This window comes from Xenopus tropicalis, chromosome 2 (genome assembly GCF_000004195.4).
Source record: "Xenopus tropicalis strain Nigerian chromosome 2, UCB_Xtro_10.0, whole genome shotgun sequence".
NCBI lineage: Eukaryota > Metazoa > Chordata > Amphibia > Anura > Pipidae > Xenopus > Xenopus tropicalis.
In genome coordinates, this window is record NC_030678.2 from 91,909,635 (window position 1) to 91,929,936 (window position 20,302).

The 20,302-nt window shown below is 35.7% G+C and overlaps 1 protein-coding gene across 3 annotated transcripts in view; it reads left to right on the plus strand.

Moving 5' to 3' along the window:
- Positions 1 to 20,302, plus strand: part of brip1 (BRCA1 interacting protein C-terminal helicase 1) — a 113,261-nt gene that overhangs the window by 90,467 nt on the left and 2,492 nt on the right. For all 3 annotated transcript variants that reach the window (XM_012957440.3, XM_012957441.3, XM_002933838.5), the window contains exons 17-19: positions 14,721 to 14,833; positions 17,096 to 17,175; positions 18,754 to 19,086. In XM_012957440.3, the coding sequence (XP_012812894.1) occupies positions 14,721 to 14,833; positions 17,096 to 17,175; positions 18,754 to 19,086 (526 nt within the window). The remainder of the gene's footprint in view (positions 1 to 14,720; positions 14,834 to 17,095; positions 17,176 to 18,753; positions 19,087 to 20,302) is intronic.

The window sequence follows — 20,302 nt, forward strand, 5'->3', positions numbered from 1 at the left end:
GTCCCCTGTTTCATAAGTAAAGTGTCTTTGCTAGTGCATGTATTGACAAAAAACAGGGGTTTTTAGTTACAAAATTATGATCATAAGATTGGTAAGCCACGTTTTACAGGTGCAGGGCACAGTGTTAATTGCAAAATTTGGGCAGGATTGGTCACTTTAATATGTTGTGTTCTTATTCAAAAACTGATTGTGTCTAGAATCTGGCTGTGCTCTAAGCCTAGCAATGGAAATCCACCTACATGCCACCCCCCAACTGCCCCTTGTGAATACAGTAATGCCAAACTTGGGCAGCAATGTATTCATTGAGGCATAGAGGTCTCTATGCTCCTTTTAAGACCTTTGGCAATTAAGAATTGGGAAGGGCACAAGTGTATAAAAAGTGCGGTGGTTTGTGCCCATGCTTTTGTGATCTTCAGTGCTCTTGCACTAGCACCTGGGATCACTATAAATTACCACTCGTTTCTGTTGAAAAACAGCATGCACATTGAGTAGGGCTGTCCTAATGGATGTCCGTGGACTTGCAAAAACATTTTTAGGCCCCCATACTTGCCATGTTCTCCATAGCATTCTTTGTATGACATAATCCTGTTAATATAAAGCAGCATACCAATACCTTACATATCAGTTATTCAGCCTCCATCATGGAATATATAAGACAGCACTGTCTATCTGTATTGTCTCCTTGGGGTCAAACACATGACCCTATCAGTTAGTAAGGCTCTTGAATATTGTGTTGGCTGTTTATTTGACACAAGTTGCTGTTAGAAGTGGCTGCTTTCCTCTTCTTGGCAATGCCTGTTTTGAATCAAGTTCTCTGTTGCTGATTGGCTTCCAAATGGGTTAATGAGTGTGCATTTAAAACTGATCTCCCTGGTGCAATTTGCCACCTTTTCATGTGTACAATTATCAAGTATCAACTATCTGAAACAAACAAAAAAAAAAAGTCCTGTATTATGAAAGTTCCATAGTATATAACTAAATCAACCCCTTTGCAAAATGCACATTTATTTATGTTTTAGTCATTTTTGTTTCAATTTCAGGAGAAAAATTATCAGCGGCTGCATGTGTTATTCATCTACCAAAGCCAGATTTTAATAAGAATTCTTTTTATTAAGGCAGTTTAAATGGCTGTTCTTGATAGCTGTACTTTTTTGTTGGCCTTTATTAGCTTCCTTTTCCAATCCATAAAACATTCCTGAGTGATTTGTGTTAGCTTTTCCTTGTCCTCAGCAAGCAGTTCTGACCTTTAAGTTTTTACAACACTGTCAGAGTATGTTGAAGGCTTTAAAAGTGAAGCTATCACCTTGGGGATTTGTCAGTTTGAGTGACACTTAGTAGTTTACCTAAACCTCAGTGGCAGTGAATGTATGGAGCAGTGTTGGACCTCAAGGGAAGCTTTTTATTTTTTTTTTTATCCTCCCTCCACTTCTGCTTCGCTGGACATGGATTGAATATTCTCTTTAGAGTAGAATTTTTGATAGCATTAGGTTTTAATCAAGTCACTTGTTCACAGTCCCTCAAAGCTTATAAGTCAGAGATGAGTAGTTGGGCTTGGGGTGAATTTGATACACGACTTGTCGAACTGTAAAGCTTTTCTAGATGCCACATGCTGAAATTGACATCACTCAAACTGTGCAGTTGTTCTGTTATCATGTAAGCCATTTATGTCCTGCTTGTCAAGGGGATTACCACTGAGAGTTCTTTGTAAGGAATGGAGTTTGTGTATTGACCAATAACGTAGTCCTAACTTAAGTTAGAGAGCATATTTTTGCAGTTAGCTGTATTAAAAACAATTCTATGCACATAATAACTATTAAAAAGCACTTTTTCAGGCCAGGTTAAATTTACAATAGTGGTACATTCTAGATGTGCAATACACATGCATTTTTAACCTTCAAACCTTAAAGGGGACCTCTCACCCAGACATAAAAAAATGTTTATTAAAAGTCCTTTTCAAATTAAACATAAAAACCCAAATTTCTTTTTTTATTAACACATCCATACCCACTATAAATGCATTTAAAAAATCCCAGCTGTCAATCATATATTGCCTGCCCCGCCTCTGTGTTAGGCATAGAGGTGGGACAATTACTTTCACTTTCCATTCAGCACTTACTTTCCCTCTCCCTCCTCACCATCTAGTTGTGTAGCCAGTGCATCAAAACCTGCATCAAGTCCCCTATTTTGGCACATACACAAGATTTTAGGGTGATACAAAGTTTGCCTTAATCATAGTGTCCACCTGGCGCCTGCCTGCTTGCTGTTATTGTGCAATTCCAAGACTGACAGAAACAAGGTTTATATTATTTATATAGTGTAAGTGACATTTATTTTGCTTTACAAACACAAATAGAAAATAATTTGGAGCTATTTCTTAGGGTGACAGGTCCCCTTTAAAAGGGGATAATTATAATAATTAACCTTACCATGATGGTTTATCTCCCCTGTTCTGCAATACTTGATAATTTAGTAAAAGTACTGTGTTAGCATACATGTTTTATTTATTGGCACTGAATACAAATTTCAAGCAAAATAACCTTTATATGCAAGGGGACACTGTAACATCACCAAGGTGAGGACCCTGGAATTGGTGAAAATGCATGCAAATACATGTTTTCAAAACCTTTAGTTTCTATTCAGAAAACATTAAAGGGGCAATATTTCTTAAATTATTTAGAACATTTATTTTTTAAATGCAGTTTCAAAAATGCTGCTCAGTATATTTGCAACATGCTTGTTTACAAAACCAGCACCAATGTTGTTGATCCTGCTGAGATTAGATATTTATAGGGATGCGCTAAATCCAGGATTCGGCCTTTTTCAGCAGTATTCGGACTCGGCCAAATGCAAGCATCTGGCCTAAACCAATCTGAATACTTAGAATCACATGACTTTTGGTTACATGAATACAGAAGTAAAAGAATTTTTAAGCGCTTAGGTTTCTATTTAACCCTTTGGTAGACTAATTTCCATAGGAAAATTAGGATTTGGTTCTGTATTCAGCCGAATCTTTCCCAAAGGGTTTGGTTGCACCCAAAAATAATTGATTTGGTGCATCCCTAGATATTTATCATTATAATATTAATTATAATTTTGGGGTTTTTTTTTTTTTTTGCATATATCATTGTTGGATCACTAAGTGCTGAGAACTGCTGAACTGGCGCAGTTTATTTATGCAAATACGAATCTATGACCACATGTTGTACCTCCTGATTTTGTTCCTCCTGATACTGTTTTACTCCAGGTTATCTGAGATGTATTTCCTAGTTTTCCGGGGTTAGAATCACTTACATAATTAATCGTATTGTAGTATGGTTTGTCTTGGAGTAAAATAGAAAAAAATTAGTATCCTGTTGCTTTTATTTTTGTTGGCATTATAAAGTCTTAAAGGGGTAATTATCATTTAACTGTCAAGCTTGGCATTTAAAAAACTATCTGGCTTCTAGGTTTATTTACCCTAGCAAAACCCCACAAAAACCCTGCACACCAGAAAAAACTTCCCCAGGGAGGTATTTATAATTAAAAAAACATTTTATTCATTTAAACATGATACAGAAAAAAGTATCAAACTTTAAACATTATATATCCATCAAAAAACAAATAAATACATACCCCCACAGTGTAATAACTGAAAAACAAGATATGAAGGCAGATACTCTGGATGAGAGAATACCCCAACGTTTCAACTCAAACGCCTTTGTCAAGGGAGCTCCCTTGACAGGGTGTGCAGGGTTTTTGTGGGGTTTTGTGGATGTGTATAGTCCTCTTATGGGGGGATTATTAAAACCCTAGCACCTGGATACTTTATACTTTATTGTTTTTTTGTAGATATAATTTTTTTTGGCAAGGATATTCTAGCCAGGAGTGCCCTCCATTTCTCTAAATTATTTACCCTAGCAACCAGGCTGAAGTCAGAAAGGAGGATAAATAGTATAACAGCCAAACACAATTGTAGAAAATTAAAATACAGTGATAGTACTTGGATTATCTGGCATGTTAGTTATTGGTGCATTGTATAAGGGTTCTTTCAGTAATTTGTATCTTTGTACATAGTTTGTAGTTCACTACAAAAAATCATTGGAACATTAAATAAACCCAATAGAATTGTTTTGCCATCAATATGTATTCATGCAGCTTAGTTAGTACAAGGTACTGCTTTAATATTAGAGAAAAATGTTCAATATTGCATGTCTACCTAGTGTGGACTCCGCATTAAAGAGTTTCATTTTCAGAGCTGTTCAGCTGCTACAATGACATAATGCACCTTGTCTCAATTGACTTCTGTAAGCTGCTATATTAGAAAAGTTGAATGCAGTGATGATAAAGCTTGTGACTAGCTAACACAGGCCAGTAGCAACTAAGGCAAAAGTAAAACTGGATAATAAGCCTGTAACACCTTCATGGAAACTTTACAGGGTCAGGTTAGTTATGGAAAATAGTATATTCATCTTTCAATATATTCTAAATACAAAGAGAAAATAAAGGTAAAGAGAAAAATTAAGGTATATAGGAGGTTTTACCATGTGTAATTAACAGCTTGTTTCATTAATTAAAAAAAAAAAAAAAAAAGCTATTTATTAAGAGTTGATTTTTTTCCCCCATATTTCTTTAAAAAATTCTTAGACCGTGCTGGGGCCCCTTCACAAAAAAAAACATTCTTTGGAGGGGCCCAGCGTGCAATACAAGCACTACCCACGCCTCCCATTCCACACCCACCCACCCCTCACGTTCCAACTCCCTGAGCACCCCTCTCTCATGTCCCCCCTTGTCGTCCACTAGCGCTCAGGTATAAGAGAGATGGGGGTATTCCCTAAAGCTATAGAGGAAGCAGACCCTGTGGACCATGTCCCCCCAGCCCCCTGCAACTGCTGAGCCTGCTTCCTCTATAGTTATGCCACTGTTTAAGTAATTCAGGATCATGTATAAATTCTACCTTGAAATAGGTACCCAATCTTTTGCTTTACCCAAGCCATATTAAAGTTAGCTTCTTTGTAAAATCCCAACTTATGTGTGTTTACATTTCAAGTATAATTGCATAAAACACCCCATCCCTATAGACTTTTTTTTTATTCATACAAGACAGGAGATTAACATTTACTATACACGAGTATTCCCAGAATGTGCTTTGAACTAGAAAATTCTTTGAACATTTGATATTATTGCATTTCATTATCAATATTTGGATGTAGATAGGAACTAATGAAGTGTGAGAGGACTCTGCTCAGAGGGGTAACACATCTGTCAGCAGCTGTCTTTATTGAAATGTACTTTATTCGGCCACCTCATTAGAAAGAATACTAACATCGCTGCTTCCTGTTTCTTTACATCGTTACCAGAATGGCGTCTAAGTTACAAAGAAATATATATATACTGTGTATGTTTAAGAACAGCTGATTTCTTGTAGCCAGTCAGTAGTTCAAGAAATGAAAGGACAGAATTCAGAAAAGGTCATCTTAGAATCAATCAATAGAATGGAATGGAGCCTTTTGTGAGTGCATGAACACAGCATTTTTTTTTTGAGGCTGTGGGGTCTGTCACTATTTTTTGGTCAAAGTGTGAACACATAAACAGGCCTAGAGATCACCTGAAGATCCATCTGTTTTTATGTATGACCACACAATGAAATTAAACAGGAATCAGTACAAATATATCTGATCTTTGAGTGTGAAAGACATGTCAGAGAAAGTAATGGGGTTGCGTGCGGGGTGACAGCAGGGCTTGCTTGTTCTTCTTACCAGCCCTGCTCAAAGCTGTAAATTATAACAAATAATGTATCCCTACTAAAATTTATAATGAAGTGGACTCAGTGCTACGTGACCTGTATAAGAGCACTTGGCCTCATGCTTTTATTTGGCCATTTAACTTCTTGGTGTATGTATGACTTAATTTATAAACTACCCCATGAATATGCAGCACTACAATTTTACAGAATAGAAACATACTCACAGGGAGGACAATTATAATAATAAATAAGTAAAAAGCATAGTAATAAATAAGTATAAATATACAGAGATTAACTGCCATGTGTCAAAAGACACAGTAAGAAGGAGGACCATGCTCCATAGATCTTAGGATCTAAGCATGTGGAAAACATACAGACCCTAAAATGAAGGGTAAAGTGAACTGAGATTTGGGCATTGGCCCTTAAGTGCCAGGACTGGACCAAACAAGATATGTTCTAATGCACCAAAAGACAGGATCTTTGTTTCATTTTAAAGAGATTAAGAGTGTTTCCGAGGATGGAATTCCAGAGCTAAGGAGCTGCAAGATGAGAGATAGCAATGTGGATGGTGTAAGAAGACAGTGGCTCAGAGAGGAGTGGAGGAGATGGCCAGGAGCAAACGGGGAGACAAGGGAGGAGTGAAGGGATTTGAATGATAGTGTAGGATTTTATATGCTATCCTTTGCTTAAAGTAAAAATGCACTTGTATTAATTTGTATAACATGTAGTACTACCAATAGTGCAATAAAAAATACAGTGCAATGCAAAAGTGCTACATACTGTATTGCTTCTGCTTTATTTATGAATTTTACCCCTTTTCTGATAGAACGCACTAGAATTGTTTGGTTCCCCTTCCTACATCATCACATTTTAGGGGCTTAATATTGACTATGAACACTGATTTGTACAGTGCAAACAAAAGTATGAAAAAATACAAAAGCACTTTTGAAAAAAGAATTCCCAAAATTTCCATACATTCTTCTATGAATACTTTAATCATTTGCTGTACTTTGATTGTTTCTGGTTACATAAAGAATCCAGTTTGAAACAGGTTAAATTTGAAATCAAAAGAGAAGAATATAATGCTGCGTAATAGTTTGTGACTTTGTTGTAGTTTAAGCCAAATCATATCAGTTATTATTTGAGACCTTCTTGCACATTACCATTTGCCCAAAAAGGTAGAATATATGTGTGATTCTGTTTACTTTTTGTGTATTCATTTTGCACTGTGGATGTAAATCTCTACAGTTAACCCAACTGTTTTTTGTCCATTTGAATTAAAAAAATTTGACCACACAAACTAGACCTCACATACACACATTTAAGCATTTCAGCTCACACCACCATTTTTGCATTGATTAATATTTATATTTCAATGAGTAATTCATGAAAACTTGTATGATTTTATCTTTTCTGGCAAAATCGCTTACAGCATTTACTCATTTTTTATTATTGCATTTGCATTGGAAAACAAACACATCTAGCATTTTATACTCTTTCTGGACTGTGAAAACACAAATTTATATTTTGTTTATGTTTTGTTTTGTTTATGTTTTATATTAGGCAGGATGTCATTCTAATATACATTCACTGACAATTTAAATTTGTTTAGATTTAAAGCCATTTTCTCTGGCAAAAGATTAAAAAATGATTTCCTTTCCTATTTTGGTGGTGCCCAGAAGTTGTTGTATCCCAAATAATGTAGTAACAGAGAGTGCTGGAGACATTTAATCTAGATTTTACTTCAAGGCCATATGTTTAAGTTAATATGAAGGAATAGTTTATAAATAATGTGGTTCCTAGTAAGTGAAACTGTGTGTTTGACTTTATAGAATGTCTGCTTCTGACCTTGGTATAGTTATCATTTTCAGTTGAACAGAACCATTAACCCTTTTCTGACACCCTTCTAAAATCAGAAAAACAGAGTATTGTCTACATGCCTGCTTATATAATGGGTTTTACCAGTACTTTAGCAAAAAAATGACTGGCATGAGACAATGCTGAATAGCTAATCAGTTTCCCAGAAGAAACAGTAACACCAAAAAATGAAAGTGTTTTAAATTCAATATAATGTGCTGTTGCCTTGCACTAGTACAACTGGTGCCTTTGCTTCAGAAACGTTACTATAGTTAATATAAACAAGCTGCTGTGTAGCCATGGGGGCAGCTATTCAAAGCTGAAAAATGAGAAAAGGCACAGGTTACCCAGCAGATAAAAGATCAACTCTAGTATACAATGGGATTCTGCACAACTTATCTGTTATCTTCTGTGTATCCTGTGCTTGAATGGCTGCCCCCATGGCTACAGAACAGCTTGTTTATATAAACAATAGTGTTTCTGAAGCAAACACACCAGTATTACCACTGCAAAGCAACAGTACATTATATTGCCATTCTTTTAAAACACATTTTTAGATGTTACTTTTCTTTAACAAAATGTACATAGCTAACTAGTCCAGTATGCACAACATTTTATATTGTTCTCGTGTCTAAATGCTGACATGTAAGATGACTATTTTCTTGTGCTAGCCACCTCACAAACAAAATGCTTTCCCTTATTTTAAGATTATGAGATAGTAAATGGGACGGTATAGCTGTGTAAAGTGCACTTCCTGGTGTGAGGTTATTTGTATACTGAGTAATTAGCTGTGAAGATTATTTTACAAATTAGCTGCTCGTTCTTTTGTTCGCACACTACAATTTTTCTTCTGTTCTTTCCCTTGTGCGTGGTCTCCACATATCTAATTAAAGCAGCTAGAATTTCAGGCAAGATGTTTGTGATCGTATAAATGATGGCTGTAATGTAAACTCAACTGCAATTCTCTTATTCCAGGGACTGAACCTTGGTTTCTGCACCCAGAATTAGATATGCTCAGAACAGCCCTCTGACATTCTCAATCGCCTCCCATTGCCCATCTGCCTTGTTTCTATTTCCAGGTTGGGCTTAAGGAAATCCTGGCATTTTTTTTTTTTTCAAAATGAGTTTACTTACAAATGGTACCTCTGTAGCCTGAGCAGAAAGAAAAAAAAACCTAATAAAATGGAAGCAAATTAGGTGTTGGATTCCCATACAGTAATTTGTCTTTTACATTATATACACAAATATTCTTAGCCACCTTAGCCACTTTTCAATTTAAATTATATATTTTCAGTGATTTTTTTTTTAGTACTTTGTTAATTTTGCAGTCTGCTTCTCACTATTCTCTCCATGGGTTTTTGTAACTACTTGTACCTTACATCAGACCTCAGATCTAATTCTGCCTAAATTCCATTTCCCACAAAGACTTGCATGTCCTATGAGTAACAGACTGGAGAAAAAGAGGATGAGGCTGTTATAGGAATAAGCAGTCTTGGCTGGAGGGTTTCTGATATATTGTTTCTATAGGCAAGCAAGTAGTGAAGGAAGCAAATTGTATTACAAAGTGTATTGCATTTGTAGAGCAAAAGCATTGAATCTTAATCATTCGTATGCCTCCTGAATTATATTTTTGTTGTTGTGATTCACACACAGGTCTATTTCATAAAGGTCCAATTGACCTACATTTGTAGGAATGTAACAGGAGTGCATCTTCTCCTTGCAGACACTACCATGAAAGCATGATTGCTAGTTAGACTCCTTACTGACCCACTGACCTACTGTCCCTATGTTCCCTTGCTTCATATTGGCTTAGAATGGTATTTTAACATTGCCCTTAAAGTAAATGTTTTGTGGTTTCTTTGAGTTGCTATTACTATAATACTATTTTAATTATCCCCTAAAAGCAGAGACCGTAAGATTTAGGAATCCACCATGTTTCATAATAAGGCAATACACAATAGATATGATGTTATTGGTTTGGAGTTTAATTGCGTTGTGCCTAAGTGGCCAATTTGAAAACAGTGGGATCATTCTGACTTAAGGCCAAGGCACAGACAGTGAGCAAGGACAACTTTCATGCACTGAAACTTGGATTTTTTTTTTGCTTCTATTACTATTTTTACAGCATTCATAGAATAAACAGTTCCTTTTCCCACATGAAGCAGAATTACAAGAACAATAATTTACCTTTTCAAGTCAAATCTTAAATGTATTAATGAGGCCTTATAATTGTAATAATAATATCCCAGAAGAGTTCTGCTGCTACTACGGAGTGGGAACTCACTGTATAACCTTGAGATGTAGGCAGTGCCTATGTCCCTTTAATAGAATACCTTGCACATTGGATAATGTATATTGCCTTGAGCTATAATATTTCTTTAGAATACATAGTGACTGCAAAGGAAATTCATTGCAACTGTGCAAAATATTAAGCTGACATTACTTTAACTGAGCCACCATTATTTTGAAGATGTTAATTTTAATTTCCATAGTTCATGCAACTTTGTTTAGCCTTCTTGGCTTATTTTGTGCCATTCAGTGACTAACATTTCGATGGTTGGCTTTGGATGGCTTTAGTATCCTTCACACACGCTTGAAATATTTGTTTAATTATGCATAAAAGGATCCGAAGGCTAACAGGTATTAGACGCACGCTAATACAAATGCAGTATGTACCCTTGCTTCTAGAAAGATCAAAGTCTAAGTCTCTCTGACAGCTACAAGATGGCAGACACTGCTACAGGCCTTCTGCTGCCGTTCGTTGATTCACTCTATTTGTAAAGCATGCCTGATGGCTAAGAGTATATTTTAAGGATGATCAGGTAAAAGCCTGCCTTCTGACATTTTAACTAATCCCTTCTAGCCTGTGGTTTATTGCACATTGAGGATATTTGCTAGCAGGGCCGAGTGGCTTTTTCACATATGCAACCTGTCATGTTGAATTGTGCCTTTATTTGATGCCCGCTAATGTGAAGTTATATGATGAAATGGATTCTGATTGCATTAAACTGACATGAGCCATTTTTAACCTTTTGCCAGACTTCTGATGAATGTTTAACCCACAGCAATCCAAGTAGTCAAACATGATCTGTGTTAGGTGCAGCATCCACTGCCTGCTTATTTAACTATCAGCATTTGTCTGCCAACCTGTCTGTGTCGTGTCAGTCTGCAGTCATTAGCACGCTCACAAACTGTATCTTAAATGAACAGTGCTAATCTCTGGGATCTGGTGTTTAAGGGGCTCTAAAGAGTCAAACCTACCTAAAGCTATAATTATAAATGCCAAGTGTGTCAGCGCACAACCATTGCTCGTTGTTTGTGGCTGGTAGAATTTCTATTAAAACATTTTATTCCGCGGTCAGATGGGCATATTTAGCAGTGTTTGGAGAATACATTTACTACAGATAATCATTAAAGCTATTTAGTCAGACACATTTCTTTTATTAGTTCTCCTATTAATTCCTCTGTCTGCACATTTATTTATTTATTTATAGGCAACATTAATTGACATATCTGCACAATGCATATTTTGTTTTATGACACAACTATTATATTTTATTAAACTGAATTTAAATTTTAATTTAATTTTGAAGTCTTATTTTTAAGTAAGTAAATTTTTCACTAATCGCTCTTTTGATTTTACTTTTAACGCCATGATCTGTCAGAAGACATTCTATTAGGCTGAACAGTGGGAATTCTATTATTTCGTCTCAAATTAAATTTAAAAAGATATAGAAGAAGGCATAGAATTTTGCAATTGCTGCTTGAATTGATACTGGTATAACAGAGTTATCGCTTGTTTCACTAAGTACTGTACATTGTTTGTTACCAAATATATAGTTGCTGTATCATAGCTAAATAATGTGATCTGTGATGCTGCCTCTGTCAAACAGCAATTATATATGAGAAGCCAGTTTTTAATTCTACACAAAGCCTGCTAATCATGTATAATAGCACTATAGTCTTATAGTGCTGTACTTTATTAAAACTAATAAAACCTTTTTCAGAATGGGCATTATTGGTGCAAGTCTACAAAACATGTTTCTAATGAGTGAAGGGATGTGCAATCTATACTAGTGGTTGTATAACTTTAAAGGGACAGTAACACCAAAAAATGGAAGTGTATAAAAGTAATTACTATATAATGTAATGTTGCCCTGCACTGGTACAACTGGTGTGTTTTCCTTAGAAAGACTACTATAGTTTATATAATAAAGCTTCTGTGTAGCCACAGGGGCAGCAATTTACAGGAGAAAAGACACAGGTTACTTAGCAGATAACAGATAAAACCTCATTATATTCTACAAAGCTTATCTGTTATCTGCTATGTGCCTGTGCCTTTTCTCCTTTTTCCCATCTTCAATGGCTGCCCCCGTGTTGACATAGCAGCTCATTTATATAAACTATAGTAGCGTTTCTGTTGCAAACTTACCAGTTTTACCAGCGCAGGGCAACTGTACATTATATTTTAATTACTTTAAAACACTTTCATTTTTTGGTGTTACTGTTCCTTTAAGTCCAAGAATTTGAAGAGATGCCAGCAGTAACTTTCTACGGTTTAACTCCTTCTGCCACGTTGGAAAACCATCCCCAAGGGCTTGTTATTGCCTTCCTTGATAAGGGCATCTACAATAGACCTCTGTACAAAAATGTAAGATTTTAGAAGCAGTTACAAAACAAAGTGGTGCAAAGATACCGCTATTTAGCTTTGTTATATCTAGAATAAGTTAAATGTGTTTGCTCTTTAAACTTTTATCTAACTCACATGCCCTGAAATGTCACAGGAAAACTTTGTCTTCGCAAAAAGAAACGCGCCACTTCTTTTCCATCATGTTCTCGTTAACTGTCTGGAACAAATATTAAATCTGCAGCATCAAATTCGATTTGCTGTCTGGATTTAGAGTTTGAATTTGTTAATTTGACAGATCGTTGTAAAGGGCAGAGAAACAAAAAAAAAAAATACAATTTTTACCCCAACCCATGTTAAGAGTTACCTGTCAGAAATAGTTAGAAGCCTGCTCTTTTTCTCCTAGAGCATGACCCTTCATCTGTCAGTTTAAAAAAAGTTTAACCCTGTATCGCAGTACAAAATATGCATCTTTAGGACTATAAAGCTCTGCTAGGAGCATGTCAGACTGCAAGAAATAAAAGTTTTTCATCTTATAACATATTGATACGTATATTCTTATCATATATGCCAGTACACATATAGGACTTGTTATCCAGAATGCTCAGAACCCGGGTATTTCCTGGACAAGGGGCTTTTTCTGTCATTTGGTCATTTTCAATACTCTACATAGAAATTATTTAATCATGTAAAATTGTTTACTGTTTTTATTATTACAAAGAAAATTCAAGTATGTGTTGACATTTTGAATTATTTGATTAAAAAATGAGATGACCTTCCTGTCTAGCTTTCTAGATAATGGGTTTCCAGAGAACGGGTCCTGTACCTGTACCCAAAAACATGTCTCCATGATGTTTAGTATGACTCTCAATTATTAACTGGATAGTGTGGCTGTTGCAATAGAAATACAAGCTGACATGCCTTACTGGTCCTAAACAAGTTTTATGAGATTGGTATAATTTTGCTCCCTTCAGAAAAAAAGTTAAGAATTGCTGTTTTTTTTTTTGGGGGGGGGGGGGGGGGGGGTTTAAATGTCTATGCCTGTTTTACCATTTGTCCAGGCTTGGAACGTTTAATAATGAGCTTTGACCTGCAATGCTGTGCAACCATGGGTTTGTAAGTGTAAAGATAGATAGATATAGGCACACACACCAATCATAGGTGTCATGCATTATAGGGCTAATTTAATAACATACAAATCATGTTTCAATATATTTCTATGTATTGTGAGTTTTTTTTGCAGCAAAAATAGCAAATTCAAGATTCCAAAATTGGAATGTTAGATTTATAGATTTAGCTAAAAAGTGCTAAACACTCGTAAGTCAGTGGGAGTAGTACTGGCAAAATTCAAGTTATTGAGATTTGGCAGGTTCGTTGAATATGATGGATAGAAAATGATTTTGCTATGTACAAGATTTTTTTTACATTTTTATGCGATCAAGTCTTTGAGAGTTGAGTTTTTAAAGAAATAAGTGCAGTCAGCCATAGGTATAAGAAATCAAAAACTTGAAATTCATATTTTAATAAATTAGTCTCTCTCTCTCTCTCGTGGCTGTGCCCAGTTGTTACTGAACCTGACTGGGCTGTTTTTGTGTGTATGGCAATATACATACTGGAGAGCATTGGATCCAACATCCATGTCAGACTTTAGCTCAACCCTCACTTCTTTCAACCATCAGTTGGTTGTGACATAATCTTTAAAAGGTTAAAAAAATTGAAAGGGTAGTTAATTCAGGCCCTAAAACCCATAGCAAACAATCAGATGTACACGCAACTTGCTGTTGTAGAACTAGTTGTAGTTACTAGTTGTAGAATTATCAAAATGTTAGTAAAAACTTTTTTAAAGTGGCTGTAAATAGCCGTGTACGCCATAAATAGTAGGTGACCCTAAAAACACCCATCTTTAGACAATAAGCTTCATGTTCGTCATTTCATTTCTCCCTTACTGTGTGCTTGAATGAGTTATTTCCCTCACATAAGCTTAGTGACATCTTTTGAAGTGCAATAAAAGGGGGAAAATGAATTCTGTATGTTATATGACCTAGTTCTCACAAACCCAATTAAAAATGTCACAGGCTAAGAAACTAAACCGCAGTGCCAACGTGCCAGATTGAATAGTGCAAAATCTTTCCTTTAGATCTTCTGAGTGCTAATATAAAGTACATTACCATGATGTTAAGTCTGCTTAGCCATTCCAAATAATATGAGTAACAGACATAGCATTTTATTAATATTACGTTCTTTGCAGCTAGGAAACATGCCAATATAAGCAAGCAACTGTTACAGGATTTTTACTGAAGTTTTTGTTGGTCACTTAACCCCCTCCCCTTATTAGGTGTCCGTAAGTTAATGCAGAGCCCTGCTTGGATTGTAGCTTTTACCAGTAACAACAGCTTTAATCCCATGCTCCTTTCTTGTGTAATATGACATCTACATAAAGATATCAATGCCTGCACACTGTCATTTTTACACTGATAGATTTTGTTATAGTTTGATATCCTTTTTCCATTTTAGGTTGAGCTAAAGCGAAAGTATAATGATCAACATGCAAAAAGCCGGGGGCTTTTACCAGGCAGTCAGTGGTATGAAATTCAAGCATACAGAGCTCTGAACCAAGCCTTGGGGAGGTAAGATCTCCTTTAAAGAAACAGCTATGAATGATGTCTGTGAGAATGTAATGTCGTTATTAACCTAGTTTTCAATATCCTACTTGTTTCTCATCATATTGTGATGATGATAGGTTATACTTGGGGAAACAAACTGAAACCTAGGGTACATATACAAGTTAATATACTGGAAGTGGTCAGTGTAGATAAAGTTTCTTTACATAAGCTCAAAGTAATTTCTGTTTTGTAATTAGTCCAGATTTATTAACATGAGTATAGGGCAATTCATATCAGTAACATATTTAATTTTAGGAACAAAACATTGTTGTGGAATTTGGTGTTTTATAATTGTTTATGTAGATATATTTTTATTTTTTCACTATTTAATTATAGTATAATGTAGATACATTTAGGTTAATATTTCGTTATTCATCTATTCAGTTTGTATTTTGAGCTGGCATCTGGTATTAGGGCCTAGCTGACCCCAGTAACCTGAAAAGGAGTAATACAATAATACAACTAAATAATATAGATAAAAATGTAGCCTTACAATTTATTTAAAGTATTAAATAAACCCAATTAGATTGTTTTCCCTCCAATAATGATTAATTATATCTTAGTTGAGATCAAGTACAAGACACTGTTTCATTATTACAGAGAAAAAGGAAATATGTTTTAACATTTTGATTAAAATGTTGTTTATGGGAGATGGCCTTCCTGTAATTTGAAGCTTCCTGGATAACAGGTTTCCAAATAACGGATTCCATACCTGTAATAGATTCCATATGTTTATTACTAGGGAATGTATATACTCTCTGAATTATTGATCTGTGTGCAGTTGCAACATATAGCGTGTGTGTATATATATTTCTTTTTTTACATTGATATATTGTATTTGCTTGGCTGGAAGCACTTGCACAGTCCAAGAAAAAAATCCAACTTTGTTTTCTTTACTATAATTTGCCCTCTCGCATAAAACATCACATAAAGGCCATGCACAGGAAAGGAAAGTCCATGCAGACAAGTGACCTTTTACATGCAGATCTCCATCACCAATATATGATATATGCTGACAGTGACTGAGAGTGGTCACATTTTGAAAGGCAATGGTATACTGCAGACATTTAATGCAATGGAAACAGAAAAGGCTTAAATCCGCCACTATCCTGTGATGACAGTAAAGTTGAGCCATTCAGAAACACATACTTTCTCTACTTTGTTTTTTTGGAAGCAACCATTATGATTTCTTCTGTCAGCCACACCCTGCCTCCCTATTACTCTAAACACAAAGATATACCAAATAAAGAGCCAGCTCCAATACAAACAGCGCCAGTTCATTTACATATCACTTTACATAGATTGTTCAACAAGTACACCTGCCCCTGCCACAGAGCAGCTTACTGTCCATATTACATTCACTTGCAGTTAAATTTGCAAATAACTTGAAAACCAATGATTTAATGAATGTAAATTGGAGTTGCTTAGAATTGCTGGTGCTTTAATTATGTAAATTTTTATTTTTGGATTGAATTGATAGCTCATGATTGCAAAGGTAAATCTGTCCCACTACTGCCATTAATATGACTGCTTTGGCATAAAAAAAATTTATACCCACCCACTATTAGGTATCTGGCAGGGGGTCCTTCCTCCTACTGTATGTAGAGTCTTTGTAACTGTTTATACTGTCTCTCCCCATCCCTATTATTAACAAACTGTAAAACTGTGTAGCACTGGGTTTACATATAGCTCCATATAAATACAGGTTCATACACATGTGAAGCAGGCCCTATATTTGCTTTTGACACTTCATTTATTTCAGTGGTATAAGGGTGTTCCATGTGTGCCAGATGCACATATAAAGCCTCGTTAACTAAAATGGCACACAGTGGCATTTTTGGTGACAAATCGTACCCATCGACCCACAACGTGGTATTTTCTTCTTAGAATTTCAGCGCGATTGCTAGCGCAGCATTTGAAACTTGGGTGTGATGCACCATTGGGGATACAACATAATATCCATTGGCAATTGCTGACAAGTTGCAATGGACACAACATCCCTTCTATTTGTGTTAGAGCAGCATTTCTCCCAGTGCCTGACATGAATAATGGCATTACTGTCCATTTCACTTGGTTTTAAGTCAGTCTTACCTATTGACACAATTCACTAACTGAACCCTGGAACTACCAATACCTCTTGGCTTACTGGCATTTTAATCATGTGAATATTGGAGTCCATATTTTACTATAGACTTTGAAGTAAACAATTACAACTCTCCTTTGCAGGTGTATTCGCCATAAGAATGACTGGGGTGCCTTAATTCTGGTTGATGATCGTTTCCGCAGCAATCCTAAATACATCACTGGTAGGGCAAAATTGTGCATTGTATTTTCCACTTGTTAAACAAGACAACAGGGCAGGGGGGATCAGAATCATAAAATTGATAGGGAATGGGGGGTAGGTGGTATGAGTGTAAGTATAAAAATAGGCATTCAGATACATTTCCCCAATAAGCAAAACAGCTCTAACTGCATTTGATGTCATTTAAATGATTAAATATCTTCTGACTGTCATTTTGTACTCATACCAAATATTATTTAATATGTTTATTAGGATTTGGTTTAAACTTTCTATTTATCATCCTGTAAAGGGAGATAATTGTATGGAGACTAAATATACATAGTGACAATAGTATTCTATCATTCCAGCACAACTGAATCTATATCTATGCAGGTTATGCTAAATTTTAGGTTCCAGACAAAATACTATATGTCTCGAAGCAGAACATGTTGCTCGCATGTGCATTTATGTCGCTTTTTATATATATGTGTATATATATATATGTGTGTGTGTGTGTTTTTATCATGGTCTGACGTGCAGTTTTGAATCCAAAACTGTCCCACAGTATTGAGAAGCCGTTACAGCTAATTATATGCATTCAGCTGGTTATTAGATATTTGTCTCACCTATTGCTTGGGTGGGGTTCTTTAAAAATGAATTCACTTGATTCCCACTTTACCATCCCCAGCCACACCCCAAAAAAGTAGTAAAAATTGAACCTCAAAAGCCTTTTGTCATTAAAAAGCAAGAGATCCTATTGTAAGGTTAAGTTGCAAAGGAAGAGTTGTTTAATTGGAACTGAACTGGAAAGGGAACTGCTATGGCCAAAGCCTCTCTTGCTGACAATATCTGGCTGAATGTTACTAAAAACCAGCAATATGATTATAGTAGGAGAATCATTTTAAAAATATCAAAGACAGACTTTTTTCTAGTAATCATCTTTATTGTTACTAGTTATATAGGAGGCATTTCTTGGATGTTTAAAAAGCATACATCAGTATCTGAAACCTTATTGGCAAACAAATTGCTTCCCTTAAGCGCAAAATGCTTTTAGCTGTGAGGCGGGTAGCAAGAAAAATGAAAAAGAATCTGAACCAAAGCTGTCGTTTGCTTTAGACGTCAGCAGGGGGAGCTCAAGTTCCACCGTGAGTAAAGAAATGCAGTAACTTGGACATGGATAGAGCTACAGTAGCCTTTCTCACAGCGGTATATTTGTCTTGTACCCTGTTACAGAAGAAGCACACACTGTTATATGGATATAGCAATTGGTATAAGTATTTGTGCAGTGCTACAAACGGTCTTGCTGAAGACTTATTCATATTGTAAATAATTACATAAATTTGGTTTTGGTTAACTAAGCACCTGTAATGACCTGTTATCCCCCCCCACACACTTGTGTCAGTGCTTGTAGTGCTTGATAGATATTTAGATATAGATATAGAGAGAGAATGAGGCGACAGACATAGAGATTTTTTTTCATGATTATATTTTTGTCTTTAATGAAGTGCTTTCATGCAGCTAAATGTAATTACGGAAGCTGTCTTAAGTTTATGAATCTATCATTTCATTCCTCATTTGCTTAACTGTCTAATGCTTTTAATAGGGTTATCCAAATGGGTGCGGCAGCTTGTACAGCACCACTCTACCTTTAATGGAGCACTTGAGTCATTAAATGAATTCTCAAAAAATCAGCAGCAGAGAATGCAAATATCCAGTACAACCTGCGATGAGGAACCTTCCCTGGGAGCACCGTCGTCTTCCAAGAATACCTCTCCGACATCTTCATTGTTGGAATTCACAGTTCATCCTACACAAAGTGTCAGTGAATTCACACAACCAACTTTTTCCACTCAGAGTTCAACATTACCTCCGGAGATTGCAATTCCTTTAAGTCCAATCCCAGCATCTCTTGTTGGTACTGCTCCCAGATATAATAGTAAGTATACTGTGTTAGATGCTTATTGTGAAACTGAAATGGAGGCACATGTATTTTCATCAATATTTGGAAGTTAAAGGGGAACTCTGGCTTCCAAGCCAAAATTTGATTAAGAGCCCGGCACAACACAGACACCCCTTGTATACCTTTCACTATAATCTGTTCTTCAAATGTATGAATAAATACTATTTTTATATGCTGAAATCCAGCTGCAAAAACAGATCTTCTCTTCTTGCATCAATTGAAATCCTGGCAAGGGAGGAGGGACTAAATCATTGATGTTACAAATTGTAACTAGGTCTCCACAGCTTACAGACAGCATGCAGAAATGACATAACTCACAATGCATTGCACTTCAATGTTCTGTACTGACATCACATGTGCAGGGAATTGTGGGATTTGGAGGATGCAGGTTGAGGTTGAGGACAGTCAACTACTGTTACATTGATTTTTTTGAGTCTCAAAGCCAGATCAGTAGGGGAACAGGGGCTTAGGTAACTGTTCAAAACCATATTATTACATTAAAAAAGGCTGAAAAGGCTGCATATTTTTAATTTTGGTATATTGCAAAGTTGCTTGAAATAATGTCTACTTTTCAAAAAGCTTAAGTTATGTTTGGGTGAAATTCCCCTTTAAGCTGATATAGCAAGTGCCGCTATTCATTGTGACAGTGTGGCCAATGCATCATGTTCAAATTACTTTGTCAATCCATAAAAAAAGCATCTTGTAGTGTCGCTATCATTAATAACACTGTGAGTTATGAATGAGGATTTATTTTTAAACTGGCTTTGCAGTAAATTTAAATGGCATTGGCACCTCAATCCATTATGCAAAACATAATATTATTAATAAACAGTTCTTATTATTTATATAGTGCCAACATATTATGCAGTAATTTGTCCATCATACTAAGCCCTAGTAGAGTAATATGTCCAAACTGCCCCTCTGCATTATAACAAAGGCAGTGAGTATATATATATATATATATATATATATATATATATATATTTATATATAATATTATTGCCTAAAGCTAATGGCAGATCAGGTGGCTTGGCTTTATAAGCCTTTCACTGCCTGTTAAGACATCATTTGACTGTCACCTCTTGTGGGCATTTTTATGTTATTAGAGTGGATGACTGCACAGGTTTTTTAGCCAGTCACATGTGACACTAGCCTTAATTAGAATTGTATATTTTAAATAAGTACAGGTATG